Raw genomic sequence first — 14,374 nt, 5'->3', positions numbered from 1 at the left:
AAACAACTTTAAAATTTTTGGTTTTATAACCATAACTTTTAGCCCCTGAAGAGACAAAATCGATAATAAAATCATCAGGATCTAATTCACTTGTTAACTCCCCTAGATATTTGCCTAAAGGCAGAGGACAATCCCCATCTCTATTAATATATATTAAACTGTCTGTGTCGTAATATAGAACTTTTTCCTGTAGCTTATCTAAATACTTGTACAGCTCTAGGCGCCCGTAAGCTGTGGTGAAAACAGCAACAAAGATGTTGTCTGTGCGGTTTGGTATGGAGATATCAGGATGAACCCACTGAACAAGGGCTAATTGATCACTGACAAAAGAGAAATATTTTACTTTATATTTAGGTGAAAACATATAATTGAAAAATTGTTCAGGCTCACTGACCAGAGTGTTTTGGGTTAGATTGTTTCTCTGTCCAAACTTTCCCCAAAGGCTATTTAGACATAGTTTAGCAACCTGTCTTTTAGCTTGATTAAAATTTATTTTTTCTGGGTCTAAGGCAATCCCCTGGTTGATTAAATAATCTGCAATGTAACTCTGTTTACTGTCTTCATCGACAGCATCATCAGGGTACCCTGAAGCCTCCTGTTTATCCTTTAAAAAAGTTTTCACATAATCACTAAATAACGTATTACTTTTTCTTTCAAAATGCCAAACTTCTGTGATTTTAATTATTTGATACCCCTTATCAAGAGCAGTATTGAATTCAGGAGTAGTCCAGACACCTGTCAGAGCCCGGGCCTCATTGCTGTGGTTACAGGCTGAATCTTGGTTGTTTTGCTCAGCACAAGTTTTACAGAGTGTGAATATCAACTTCCCTGACCTGGTTCGGAAAGGTAATACAGGAAAAAGCAGCCCTCGTGGGGGTTGTACTATGGCTCTTATGAGTCCAAAATAGTTTTTAGGGTTTTGAAAGTCCCTGAATATAATTTTAGGATGCCCTAGAGGGTAATGCTTAGTGGAATTAACATAAGGATACAGAGAGGTAAAGTCCACGTAGTGGACCTTCTCATTTTCCTGGGCTGTATATCTCAAACGTGCAGCACACGTTCGGCCTCCAAACAAAGCGTCACGGGGGTGTAGAGGTTCTGGAGGGTTGAAAGCATTTAAGAATGCCTTAACATCTGGGTCATACTGTTTAAGACTATTCCAAGTATGTTCCCACATAACATGTATTACAAACCCATTGTTTCTTAATCGTTGTAATTTGGTAAGTGTGGCAACATAAACATCTCCGAAAGATTTCCCCAGAAAAGGGTGTTTTTCATGTTGATTTGGGTAACACATGGCACAGCCGTGCCAGAAACAGCCAAGAAACTCAAACACATGTCTGACCTCTGAATCTAAAAAGCCATCAACATAAAAATTTTCAACTTGTCTTTTGCCTTTATTAAGGGCATGTTGTATGACAGACCCTCGTGTATAAGATTCGTATTCTAACCACTGGATCGATGCTGAAGAAAAAGATTTTACCTGCCTTCTGTACAGTTCAGGGACAGTTAATGCTAAAGTGTTTGGGGTCATAAAATTTGTGTGAAAAGATTTCATACAGGCTGATGCAATGGTAGTGCAAGCAAAAGGATCAATTCCTGCTACTTCCACGAAGCCCTTTCTAAAAATGGTACAACCTTGAGCTAATATGTCCACATCATTTTCACAGTACAATAATGCCTCTCTCATAAAATCAAAAACTTTACCTCTTTTAGTGTTGTACCACTTATAAAAGTTTCTCTGACCCTCTGTTGTCATACGTTCTAGACCATAAGCTGATGGTGCTGGATAAGGTCCTATGTATGACAGATTATTCTTACAACTAAATGAATGGGGAAAATAGCCCTTAACTTTGTCGTGAAAACCTAAGGCTTTTGGTATTGCTGATAAAGGCATTGGGAGGAAACTGGAAGAATCAATATATTTTTGGTTAAAGTCAGGGTCTATGAAACTGATAACTTTAGATCCTTGCATTATTATGTTTGGTTTAAGACCCTGTCGAGCCATTACAGATAATATTAAATAGCCATCGAACCCTTTAGAATTATGAGCAATGAGAACACTATCCTTGAAATAAGGTCTTCTAAAATGGAGTAAGAAAGCTTCAACACAATTGCAACCTTTAGCAAACCACTTGTGACCCTGATTTGTTTCTGTACATACAAGAAATGGTTTGTGTTCACCAGTCTGGTCTACAAATGTCTCAAAATCATAGTAAACTATTTTCTTACTGTCTTTTGTTTCTTTTTCCAATTTCCTAATGTAACACTGATGAGTATCACCCCCAGAGATCTCCATACCACAGATTAAACATTTGACATCATTACATTTATGCTGGGTACCTTTTTTAGTTACATAGAAAACATAACCGCATTGTTGACATTTTTTATAAATTTGGCAGTTGCTAACAAATCTGTCACCTATCTGTTTTGGTTTTTTATGACGGATGTAACATTCTTTAGACCTGCAGACTCTATTACAATCAGAACAGATTTCTGAATAATAAAAAAAACCCTGTTTACATTCAGGATCCAGACACACTGCACAGTAGCCTCCACAATGATGGGATACAGGGTTATTAAACCCTGTGTAACAGTATTGACATGCATGCTTGGTGCCCAGAAAAGCTTTTAGATTTTTAATTGCATAATAATGATTTTGAAACAGAAAAAGAAATAAAACTTTTTCCCTTTTGGGAGATTGTGTATCAAATTTCATTGAATCACGATCCCATTCGGTTCTGTAAAAGGCAACAATCTTACAATCCAGAGCTAATTCAAATTTATAAACATCATTAAAGCTGACAGGTCGGTCTTCAGATATACCGGCACTTGCCTGGATTTGTTTACCTAAGTCCTCTGTCTGGGAATGATTTAATTCGGGGTTCAAAAGATGAGCTAAATTGATTGCAAAACACAGGTGATTGTTATTCCCGAGAACATATAAAAAATGTCTTTTTTTACGTATTATTTCATTGTTGAGGATTTTTTTCAAAAGTCTCTTACCACTACCGCTAGGAGGCCTAACAATTTGAGCCGTTAACGTTAATGACGAGTCAGTAAAAACACTCCAGTTTGACTGTACAGCTCTTAGTAAGAGGCTTTCAAATTCAGATAAATTGATATCATCATAACTGTCATGAACTCTGATAACTGAAGAGACATTATGTTGTAGATCTCTGCCCTGTAGTTCTAATTGCACTAAATCGCCATGCTGAATCTGCGCCAGAAGCCTACTTATAATCTCACGTGCGGATGTTAATACAGCCTGGTAGTACTGTCCGTAGTCAGGGACATTTTCAGGCATCGGGAAATTTAAAATCTGTCTAATTTCAAGGTTATTGAATTTACTACGTGAAACAATATCAAAGGGAGGTCCCTGAGTCTCAGAAATAGGATTCTCTTCACCACCCCCCTGCTGGATGCTTGGCACAGTTGGAAAAGTACCTACAGTAGCTGATGCTGGTGATGTTGGTGATGCTGGTGATGTTGGGGGTGCTGGTGATGCTGGTGATGTTGGGGATGCTGGTGATGCAATTGAAGCAGGTACAGCAGCAGGTACAGCAGCAGGTGCTGGAACAGTAGGTACAGCAAAATGTACTGTAGAACAATTTGTTTGAACCGAACAGGGATTTTCACAGGGTCTCTGATTTAACAGGTTTATCTCATCTAATAATTCAGATGGTATAGGCGGTTGATTAGACTGTAATTGAGCTAAAGCATTATCGATAGCGTCAAAAACATCAAATGCATTGTGATTTTGAGGGGGATCAGTACTGTTATCAGATGTATTATCAACATGTGAAGAGCTTAAAGAGTTCTCAGAATCAATAACAGGATTGGACTGACTAGTGTTCTCTCTATTTTCAGCCCCTAACAAGGCTAAAGCTGCATTTAAATCTCTAAAATAATCATTATTAGACATTTTAATGTTGTTAAATCAAAACACAGTCCAAAACAAAACAAACAAACAAAAAAACAAAAAAACAAAAAAAAGATTAGGTCACTTTTTCAGGCATAAGTGATTTAATAAGTTTAATAACTCTAACAAGAGTGTAAATATTTTACGAAGAACTCGGGTGTATTCGCGTCTGGACCTCCTCTCATTTCTCCGCCTCCTTCTGCGTATTGGTCTGCATGCTCCAGTGACACTTTTGCCTCCTGAAAGATAGATTTTTAAAAAATAATAAAACAAAACATAGTTAACATTCTCACCTATCTTTAATACTTATGTGGGGTAAATGGATTAGGGTTTGTCACCTCTGTCAACTGTGAGATGTTTTCCTATTGAGGTAGCACCACGGAGAATCTGTCTTTGGCTGTCTGTGAGTTTACAGCCTTTAGAAGCTGAACCGAGGCGAGTTCTTTTCGGAGAGGAGAAAGCTCTCTGATCGTGAAGATAGCGGTCTAAGTCAGATATGTCTGAAATGGTTTTTTAAAAAGTGTGTTATTTTTAAGTCGTTTTGTTTTTTTTTTGTCTGAAAAAATATATATAACAAAAAAAAAAGCCATACCAACATCTGACTCCTCAATCAATTCAACATCTGAAAGAAAAAAAACGTCATATGACCTCATTATTCATCAAAAAAGACGTGGTGAAAAAAGAGAAAAAAAAAACTTACCGTAATCTGTGTCTGAAATAGAGCCAATGAGCGTGTCATCTAAAAGTAAAAAACAATTTAGAAAAGTAGTTTTTTAAATGATCTAAAACCTAAAAACAGAATTTAGGTTTTAGATCTGAATAATCCATGTCTTTACCAAAAATCCTAGTGACAGTCACATTTAGAGGAACAAACTAACAACATATTTACACCGAGGTTCTTTTATACTTTTGTGTTTGACAGATTTTATCATACTTCTTTCTAAGGCGGGTCTGTGATCTATAATAACCTATATATTTTTTAAGTTATGAAGCTGAAACTAAGCATACAAAAAAAAAAAGTGGAAATAAAACCTAACTTACCTCAAAAAAGGTGTCAGTCGCTTGCTTTACAGGGTTGTCAGCATTTAGTAGATTCAGTTGTTTTTTTCATAAACAAGACAGGCTCTGATGTGCTCACTGTTCTGTCCAAACCATTTATGAAATTGATTGATCGGAAAAAGAGGTGGGGGTTACTTATCTTACAAAAACAGATGTGTACAGCAAGCTAAAGAGGTTCGGTGACTGTTATTTTTCTGTATCTTACCTAAAGCAAACAGAGGTGTTACTGTGAAAAGAGAGGCCCTGAATAGGGGGCATAGGTGTGGCCCCCACTGAAGTCTAAATTATTGGTTTTCTTTTTTCAATACTGTAATACACTGTAATACAGAGAGGTGGATAAGATCTCAAAGAGGCTCAACATAGGGGGGAGGAGGGAGGAGGGAGGGGAGGTTTTTAGTGTCTATTTTCTGTTACAGGTCAGTGGAACTAGAAAACAGAAACTTTTTTTAAAAAAAAACAGATGATTTCACTAATTTACTTTTATTTTACTTTTTAAAAATTTAATTTTTAGTTTACTTTTTAAATTTTATTTTTTAATTTACAATTTTATTTTTAAATTTACAATTTCATTTTTTTAATTTTTCTTTTTCTCAGAGGAATTAAACACAAAACCCTGACTGAGGCTAATCTGATGTTTAGCAGAGGAGGAGGAGCAGGAGGAGGAGGTAGGAGGAGAGAGAGGCGGGGGCAGAGAGGAAGGGAGGAGGGGCAAAAGTTCAGGCTTACTGACCTTTCTGTCTGACCTATTTCTGATCACATTCACGGTGGCACTCAGAGGTCTCAGTAGGCTCACTAACGGTGTCCTGGTGCTGTCTTCTTTGTGAAAATCGGGTAAAACGAATCTTGATTTCATTAATTTTTTTAGAAGGAATTAAACATATACAAATAAAATTAAGTAAAGATTTCCAATGTGGTCCACAGCAAAATGTTTCGGTCATAGTTGAATGAAAAATGAAAAGAAAAAAACAAACTATACATGCTGTAATGTCTCACAAAAATGAAATGACAAGTCCTGTGCCTTTTTATTTATTTATGTTTACAAAATAAAAAGAAAATACCCAATTAAAATAAATATATAAATATATATATATATATATATTTATATATATATATATATATATATATATCTATATATATATATATATATGTACTTTCACCCACCTCCCCTATAGTGACTAGGGTTTAATCCCGGGATCCGGGATTCCCAGGAAATGCGATCAGAACCATTTCCCGTTTCCCGGGAAACGTTAGACGGGAAACCGGGAAAAAAGTCGTGCGCGTCGATTTGACTTTCAGAAAGAGAAGAAAGCTTCAGAAAGTTAAATTTAAGGAAATATTGAGAGAAGGGTTCGTTTAATGCGAAAAGCATTACTCTTCATTTCAGGCACGTTCAGCCTCTGTTTAAGGCTTCAGCCTTCATCTCAAGCGTTTTAATAGAGGTATTACACAGTTGTACTTTTTTCCTCTTTAATTTGTTGAAATGGTAGGCAATGTGTTTACCCTAAGGCATTTTGTATTATATAATTTTATATTATTATATATTGTTATATTGCATTATATAGCCTATAAAATATGCCTGCCCTGAACAATAAAGAAATATCTGTTTAACTTCGAGTGTTTCTTTTCCTCGTTTGCAGCCGCTTACTAACAATCATGAATTAGGATACGGGCCTAATGTGTGAAGAAAGTATCATGAAATAGATGCTTTAACATATTTCGCTTTTAAAATGGAGTTGAGTAAAATGTATATTTTTTAGGCTATAAGGATCGGCCAGTTTTTCAATAGACGATTCACAGCGAACCTACTTTAACCCTCAGACACGGTGTTATAAATTTGCTGTTGCCAGAATGGCAATGACCAAGTCGTAGTGCATTACTCAAGGCCCTGTGTTATGCCATATTATAGTGTAGTACGGTAGTTAACTTTTCAATGACTATTACAGCGTTCCACTGGTGGAGATATAGTGCAACAGATGTCGCCACGACAGCGTGGCTGAGCCATTATCAATGCTGTGGAGATGAACCGTATTGTTTTGCACCAGCAGTTGTAAAATATCTTGGTATAATTCCATGTACAATGGAGGAATATTTGAATTATATTTGTTAAGGGAGTGTTGAGGAACGATACAACACCGCATAGCTCGAGCACTCGAATGTCGAGATGTAGGTTTTATTGCGTTAATCAAGCCGACGTTGCCCCCTACTGGGCATAACAGGACATAGCTGGAAAGCTACCTCTACAATATCACAATAGGTTAAGGCCGACACAGGCTACAGAAGGCCTAATTAAAATAAAAAAATAAATAAACTTTTTCCCGGGATGGCTCGTCATTTCCCGGGATTTGATTCATGTCATTTTCGGGAAAAATATTAAACCCTAATACACATAAGCACCAGCCCTGACATTCATTCCATATACCCCTTATACAATATTATCTATTTTTATAATCTACATTCAATTAAAAATATGACGTCATCTATATGAAAATTGCTTATCTTATCTATGCTATAGATCCTTATCTATTACTGATAAGATCTTGACATGCATTTGACAGAAGGTGGTACCTTATACCTCCTGGCAACTCTCAATGAATGAGGAAAAAGGCATTTATTTTACATTGCACTTATTCTTAAGGCGTGCCAGGCTGTTCATCCGCTCTTAAAATGATTAAAAAAAAACACCACCTGTCATTATCTGGCAAATTTGTAAGGGAGTGGGAATAGTTTGGGCTTTTTTGTGTTTTTTCCTTTAAATCTCACCTCTGGTCCAGAAGAACCTTTTCAGGATGTACTTCTGAAGAAAGGCAAACATTTTTTTTTCTTCAGGAAATACTTTTATCGGTCAAGCCCACCTGAGACCAGACAGGACTGTATGTGACCCATGAACTCAAATGAGTTGATACTACATGAAATTTTTAGCTGTTCCACCATCGTAATTAAACATGCTCTGTGCTCATGCAGCCTAATTTACAGAGCCTCATTTGTTTGTGGGGAGAACCCTTGATTTACATCTATTCATTCAACAAGATAAAATTGTGTTCACTAGAAAAAAGGATCGAAAATATTTGATTAAATTTCACTTTTGTTTGCGATTCCTGGCTGAAATGTGGTTTATGCAGATTTGGTATCCTGTTCAGTGCTCACCATCATATCCTGGAAGTTTTTGGTGACGAAGAATGCCATGCTCCAGTTGGTGAGGACACAGACGGCGCTGGCAAACCCCCTCACTTTGACTGGGAAAATCTCTGACATCACCAGCCATGGGATCGGACCCCAACCGAGAGCAAAACCTGAACAAGACAGGAACAGTTATTAAAGCGGTCTGTGGGGGGAATACACCCAGTTCTTTTGGTGCCAATTAGTTCTTTTGGTGTATTAAACATTTTGCAGATGACCTATAAGTTTATCTCTGAGTTTGTGATGGAATATCCAAAAACATTAAATATCCAGTTTTCTGCTTATGAACCTAGAATTGAAGCAAACTCTTAAAATACCCTTTCTTTGTCCCCTTTTACACAAAACATTTCACACAAACCTATAGATGCTACAGAGAACATTAACTAGACAAAATGAAGGGGAAAATTTAGGATGCATAGCTGTAAGGGAGTTGTATAACTGAAATCTGAAGCGATTTGTAGCGTGTGTGCGGTATGGGATGATGAAAGGACTAAGTGATGTTAGCATTTTGTACTGGGACTGACTGACCTGTTTTAACATGGTGCAAAACTGACCTGTGATGAAAACCACTATGCTGGCCAGAGCCATCCAGGCCAGGTCACCATGGGGTTCAGGAAGTCTGGACATCAGGTTGAAGTACACTCCAAATGCTGTGGTGCTGATGGCCATAGCAACACCTGGGTCATGAAATTAAAATCAAGGCCGTGCTACAAAGAGATGTCAGGAATTATGGATAAATATATTTAAAGACTCTGGCTACCTGAGATAATGAGAAGGACTTTCCTTCCAGCCTTGTCCATGATCAGTGCTGCTACTGCAGTAAACACGACTTGAATCAGACCCACGATCACCGACGCCAGCTCACTTTGCTGTAGCAACAATAACATTTCCATCACAAAATTATGTTTTCACTGAAAAGCACTCTTTATATTGGAAATTAAAAAATGAAATATGTAAAACAAAAAATAAATGTTGTAGAAAGGCACTTTTTGAACTACTCTCTGCAGTTTGATTCAAATTTTCACCATGAAGGGGAAGCATTTTATCAGTGGTGTGTCCCTACCCCATTTCCCAAAGAGGCTTTGATTGTTTGCAGGTCTCTGCTGTAAATACAAACGTGTCCTTTTTGTTATTCATTTGAGGAAAGACATTTTGAAGCTGGCTGTCTCGTTCACAGAAACGACTGGTATTTGAGGTTTATTGGCTTGATTTAGCAACTTTTCTTTCAAAAAGTGTAAAGCAACAAATCTTTTTTAGTTTTTTTTAATAAGCAGCTGCCAGCACTGCCCTGTGGAGGAGCAGCAGCACCTGTGAATAAGCTACCTGAAAATGTGCCTGTTCAAATATGTCCTCAGCATAGAACATGATGGCATTGATCCCGCTCATTTGCTGGAAGACCATCAGCATGATGCCAATCAGCAGAGGCTTGTAGACACCGGGGTCCTTCAGGTCAGACAGCTGGAAATTAGAACCCTAAGAGAAGACAGAATAACCCTGATCACCAGGCTAAGTACCAACACGCTTCCAACAGCAGTGGGGAGGGCAAAGGCGTCAGAAAACCATTTGTCTTAGACCACCTGCTCATCACGTGCTTCCTCAATTCGACTGCACTCCCATTCAACAGGCGCATCTGGTCTTCGTAGGAAGCGCAGTGCCTCCTCGGCCTCCCTTCTCCTGCCCTGTGACAGCAGGAAGCGGGGTGTCTCAGGCATGAAACACATAAAGACCATCAGCAGCGTCGGTGGGATGGAACAGCAAACCGCCAGCCTGCGCCAGTCCATGAAGAGACCTGCAGGATGGGTTCACACACTCGGGATGAGCCATTTCTACTTTGGTGGAAACAATCATTTAGGAGTGGTTTATTTACATTGTAAGGATACTTATTGAGTAACTAAGTCATACAAGAACCACTTGTACCAACAGTTTCAGTTTTTCCTTCGTTAATTAGCAAAGTCATTTATGAATCCTCAAGCTTTATGTTTGCGCTGTTTTAAAACCAACCATCACAAATGAGCGGTGGATTTAAATGAGAGGGACACTGCATGTTAGCGACTTGTCAGTAAGGTAGGCCTGTCCTAAAGCATGCTCTTATCATCCTTCTGTATGCTAACGGCACCATCATTTATAAAAGGGACATGATTTTGTATTCAGGAACACTTGAATAGACTAGCGACTGAAACCATAAGCTAATCAGGAAGTGTGTGAGTGTGGGTAATGTTGCTACTTGAGTAGTCACCCCCTGCAGGCCATTAATAAGAAGGCATGTTGAGGTTAAACTTTCAGAGACTAAGGACCAATATGGCCAACATGTTTTTCTTCTCGGGTTTTTGGTGCATTTTAAGACCACCACCCTGCACCCTAGCATTTTCCTCTTTCTCATGGATAATTTGCATGACCCTCAAACTTTATCCATAAACTATGCTTTGACTTATGTAACTCAAGTTGCCACATTTTATATTAAATGCAGTCCACATACTATATCCACACACTGTATACACTTTCAAACATCTGTCATGGAAACCTAGCAATCTATACAATCCAGTTCAGCTTCTCTCTGTGTGTGTATGTGTGTGTGTGTGTCCAGTTTTCCAGTACTGCAGTGACTTCAGTTCCCAATTCCTCCTGCCAGAGTACCATGAATGAGTTTGCAGAAATAAAACAGAGCACCTTTAATACAGGGTTCAATAGTAACGACACTTAATTAAGTAACATGATGAGATTTCATCTTGTCTTTTCTTTACTTGACCAGTCAAAAAACTCAGCCTTATACTGTAAACCTGAAAAGCTGGAGTTGAAAAATAGTTTTTTTTGTGTGTGTGTTAGTAATTACTAGCTTTGGACAGGCACACAGAGGGCCAGCAGTTATAATATGTTCGGGTCAAAATTCAATCACAAAGCTCAGACAGAGAAAACAGGAAACTCACTGAGTTCTAAACCAGTTTACTGATATCAGAATAGTTCCTATCCAACGGATTTATAAACCAATTATTATTATTACACTATTAATGGCACTATTCTCCAATTTATCACTGCAAACTCAGAAACCTTTGACACAATTCAAACACCACGTTTACCCACAACCAAACTGCCTGCCTGCCTAAAACGTGGTTCACAGCCTGCACAGCGTCCCACCTCCAGAACACCACGAGACAAACAACTTAGAAAACATTCCAGCTTTTATTAGGAAATCACAAACAGCATCCAGCTAACAAGATTAGCCAGAAGCAGCTATTTTCACACAGGTCAAGCAGCGTTCCTGCCATCGAAGTGGCAGCAGAGGAATCAGGTTGTATATGAAGATGATCATGTGAACGCCACATGTGCTACATCATGGGGAGCCTTTCAGTCATTTACAGCTTGTAAACCATTGTCGTTACCTGATGCTTTTACATTCTTCCTCAAGTTTAATGGTCCTGCCATCATGCAGATTTTGCAAACTGATGATGCCATAAACACTTAAAACAGCAGCTTCGTACCTCCAAGATAAGCTCCCATGATGCCCATCACCACCATGAGCTGCACACAGGAGCCTAAAGTCCCACGGACCCGTTCATGTGCCATCTCAGAGATATACACCTGTGTGAGGAGAGAAAAGGAGAACATGAAACAGGAGCAACGTAACAGAACATCAGGGTTACAAACAGCGTTCAACCAACTTTTTCTAAAAGGTTTTGATCCAACAAAAACAACAAATAATCTTGGAGAAAAGGAAAGTGTTCAAACTAATTCATCTAATGCTGCTGCTATTACTGCCTACTTCTCTGCTAACCTGGTGCACTGTTTGGAAAATGAACATTACTAGTCTCACATTTTTAGGCCAAAGAAACGATCAAAGACAAGAAGTTTAGTAAACGACATACCGGGACGACCAGCGAGGTGATGCCGCTGGCGAGGCCTGTGAGCGCTCTGCCGACGTAAAACATCCACACGTTCTGTGCCGCGATGATGATGGTGAAGCCGAAGATGAACGGTAGCGTACACAACATCAGACTGAGCTTCCTGCCGATCTTCTCCACCATCCAACCACCCAGCAGCCCACCCACCGCCGCTCCCAGCGTCACTATGGACTGAAACAGACAACAGATCTTCAGCAATAAACACTGAGAAATTATTGGGACTTTAAAACTGACCAAATGCAGCCTAATCGTTAATTTGGGTAGAAAGAATTTATTCTTTGAGTTGTTTTTATGTGCTTAAAAATCTATTTTTTAATGGTAAAACTCCAGTAGCACTTACAGTATATAGAAAACCTTTACTGCTAGATCAGCATGCCATGTACCACATGACCAAGTCATCCTTGGAGTTGGACCAATGTACATGAATGAATATGATTGGGTGTTTTCTGTATTCATTTTATGTAAAATGCTATCTGCAGTGTGTTTTATGATGGCTCCAATAAAGTTGTTTTAAAGAGCACAGGGCTCAGGGTGAGTGGTTTGGAGACAGAGTTAGAGAGGCGAGGCTCAGACGGTTTGGACGTGCACAGAGGAACAGTTCATGTACTGGCCAAATTATTCTGCAGATGGAGCTGCCAGGCAGGAGGAACAGAGAAAGATCACAGAGAAGACTGATGGATGTAGTGAAGGAGGACATGCAGAGGGTTGGTATGACAGAAGACGATGCTGGGATAGGGTGAGATGGAGGCAGATGATCTGCTGTGGCGCCCCCTATAGGAAGAAGAAAATTATTATTATTATAAACTGGTGGGAAACCTTAGATCCTGCCATTCATGCGGATTCTACTTTAACACATCGTTCCCAAGCAGAAGCCTCTGGAAAACGAAAATACAACCAAGTAGTGCCAAAAACTGTACTTCCTATTATGGCCACTTGGGGCTTACTGAAAAAGTGAGTCCATTCCCACAGAGTCCAAATGGCCAACTTCACAGCAGAAATAAACACTTGTTCAGCCTGGTAAAATAAATGTTTCTGGTTTCTATGGATAGTTTCTCCCTTTATAATAACTGTACAGGAAATTAGTTTTTTAATATCACCTGCTGGACTGTCTTAAAGCTTAAAGATAGGGGTGACCAGCTGTAGCCGACTGCCATCAGTGTGACAATTAATTTTACAGATACAGACGACACATTTTCATCCAGATCTTTCTCTTTACACCCTTTGTCTTCATACTGCAGCTTTAATAACAGGATGTTTTGGATGAACTGAGATGTTAAAAGTTTAAAATACACAGCCTGGTGCAATATTGAATCAGCATGGCTGCCATTGTACCCCAAACCAGGAAGCCTGGTTATCGTCCAGTCTCAGCCGAGAGTCAGCGATCTTGGTGAGTTCAGGGATGGCGGGAGAGCTGTATCCCAGCACGAACCCAAAGCTCATGGGACCCAGAACAGAGGCAAATGTCGCAAGGTACAACTTCCGATTCTTCACCTTGCTGTGGAGAGAAAGAGGAACACAGAGGTAAAGGTCAAGTGTCACGTATGATAAAAGGACGTTCAGCAGCCTCATTAATGTGCCTCAGTTACAGAACAGAAAATAATCTCCATATTTTTAGCATTGCATATTACAACCCACACGAGCATTTTTTCCAACAGCTGTTCAGTCAGAAGGACTGTAGTCAAAAGAATACTGAGTTTTATTAATACTGGGAGAGCAGCAGCAGCAGGAATCCAGCACAGAACAGAGCAAGCATCACTAAAAGCAGACATGACACCGATGAAGTCAGACTGCACGTGAAGAGGCAGAGCTGGGGTTGTGTTGGGTTGTTAAATGGTTTGCAAAACGGCTTAAATAGCACAAGAGTGCAACTGGATCTGAGAAAGGGTTCAGCTGAGCCATCAGAAAGGTGCTGTAGAAATAAAGTTTATCATCATTATTATAATGTTATATAACTTATTACTGAGATGAATTGATTTTTGATGGTAGCTTGACCGTGTGGCCTGACTGAAGTAATACTTTGCTCAAGTTAATAACTTACAGTTAAGTAAGTCCCACGTTGACTGAAATTCATCATACTGCAGTTTATCTTTAATTATTACATTTTATAATAATTTTTCATGTAATTTACCTGGCTCTGGAACAGTGAAGAAATAAATGGGAACATCAGAAATGTGTTTAAAGTGTGTGCAGTGTTCAAAAAGTGTGAATCAGATGTGTTCCTGAGTTTCAGCTCTTTAAATATGCGAACTTTCTCAACATAACCAACAGGAAGTGTTTTATTGAGGTATTCAGCCGCAGGTCACTAGAGCAGTTTCAGTGC

At 38.9% G+C, this 14,374-nt stretch overlaps 1 protein-coding gene across 1 annotated transcript in view; it reads right to left on the bottom strand.

The window, feature by feature from the left end:
* Window positions 1–13,697, bottom strand: part of LOC115774030 (solute carrier family 2, facilitated glucose transporter member 8-like) — a 44,426-nt gene extending 30,729 nt beyond the window's left edge. The window contains exons 1-9 of the mRNA XM_030721038.1: window positions 13,690–13,697; window positions 13,387–13,549; window positions 12,019–12,225; window positions 11,635–11,734; window positions 9,736–9,947; window positions 9,482–9,631; window positions 8,919–9,027; window positions 8,713–8,835; window positions 8,126–8,271 (exon numbers count right to left, since the gene is read on the bottom strand). Coding sequence (XP_030576898.1) covers window positions 8,126–8,271; window positions 8,713–8,835; window positions 8,919–9,027; window positions 9,482–9,631; window positions 9,736–9,947; window positions 11,635–11,734; window positions 12,019–12,225; window positions 13,387–13,549; window positions 13,690–13,697 — 1,218 coding nt within the window. The remainder of the gene's footprint in view (window positions 1–8,125; window positions 8,272–8,712; window positions 8,836–8,918; window positions 9,028–9,481; window positions 9,632–9,735; window positions 9,948–11,634; window positions 11,735–12,018; window positions 12,226–13,386; window positions 13,550–13,689) is intronic.
* Between the last annotated feature and the right edge of the window lie 677 nt (window positions 13,698–14,374).

Source organism: Archocentrus centrarchus, chromosome 24, assembly GCF_007364275.1.
Source record: "Archocentrus centrarchus isolate MPI-CPG fArcCen1 chromosome 24, fArcCen1, whole genome shotgun sequence".
NCBI classification, from domain to species: domain Eukaryota; kingdom Metazoa; phylum Chordata; class Actinopteri; order Cichliformes; family Cichlidae; genus Archocentrus; species Archocentrus centrarchus.
This window is presented reverse-complemented; position numbering and strand designations above follow the sequence as displayed.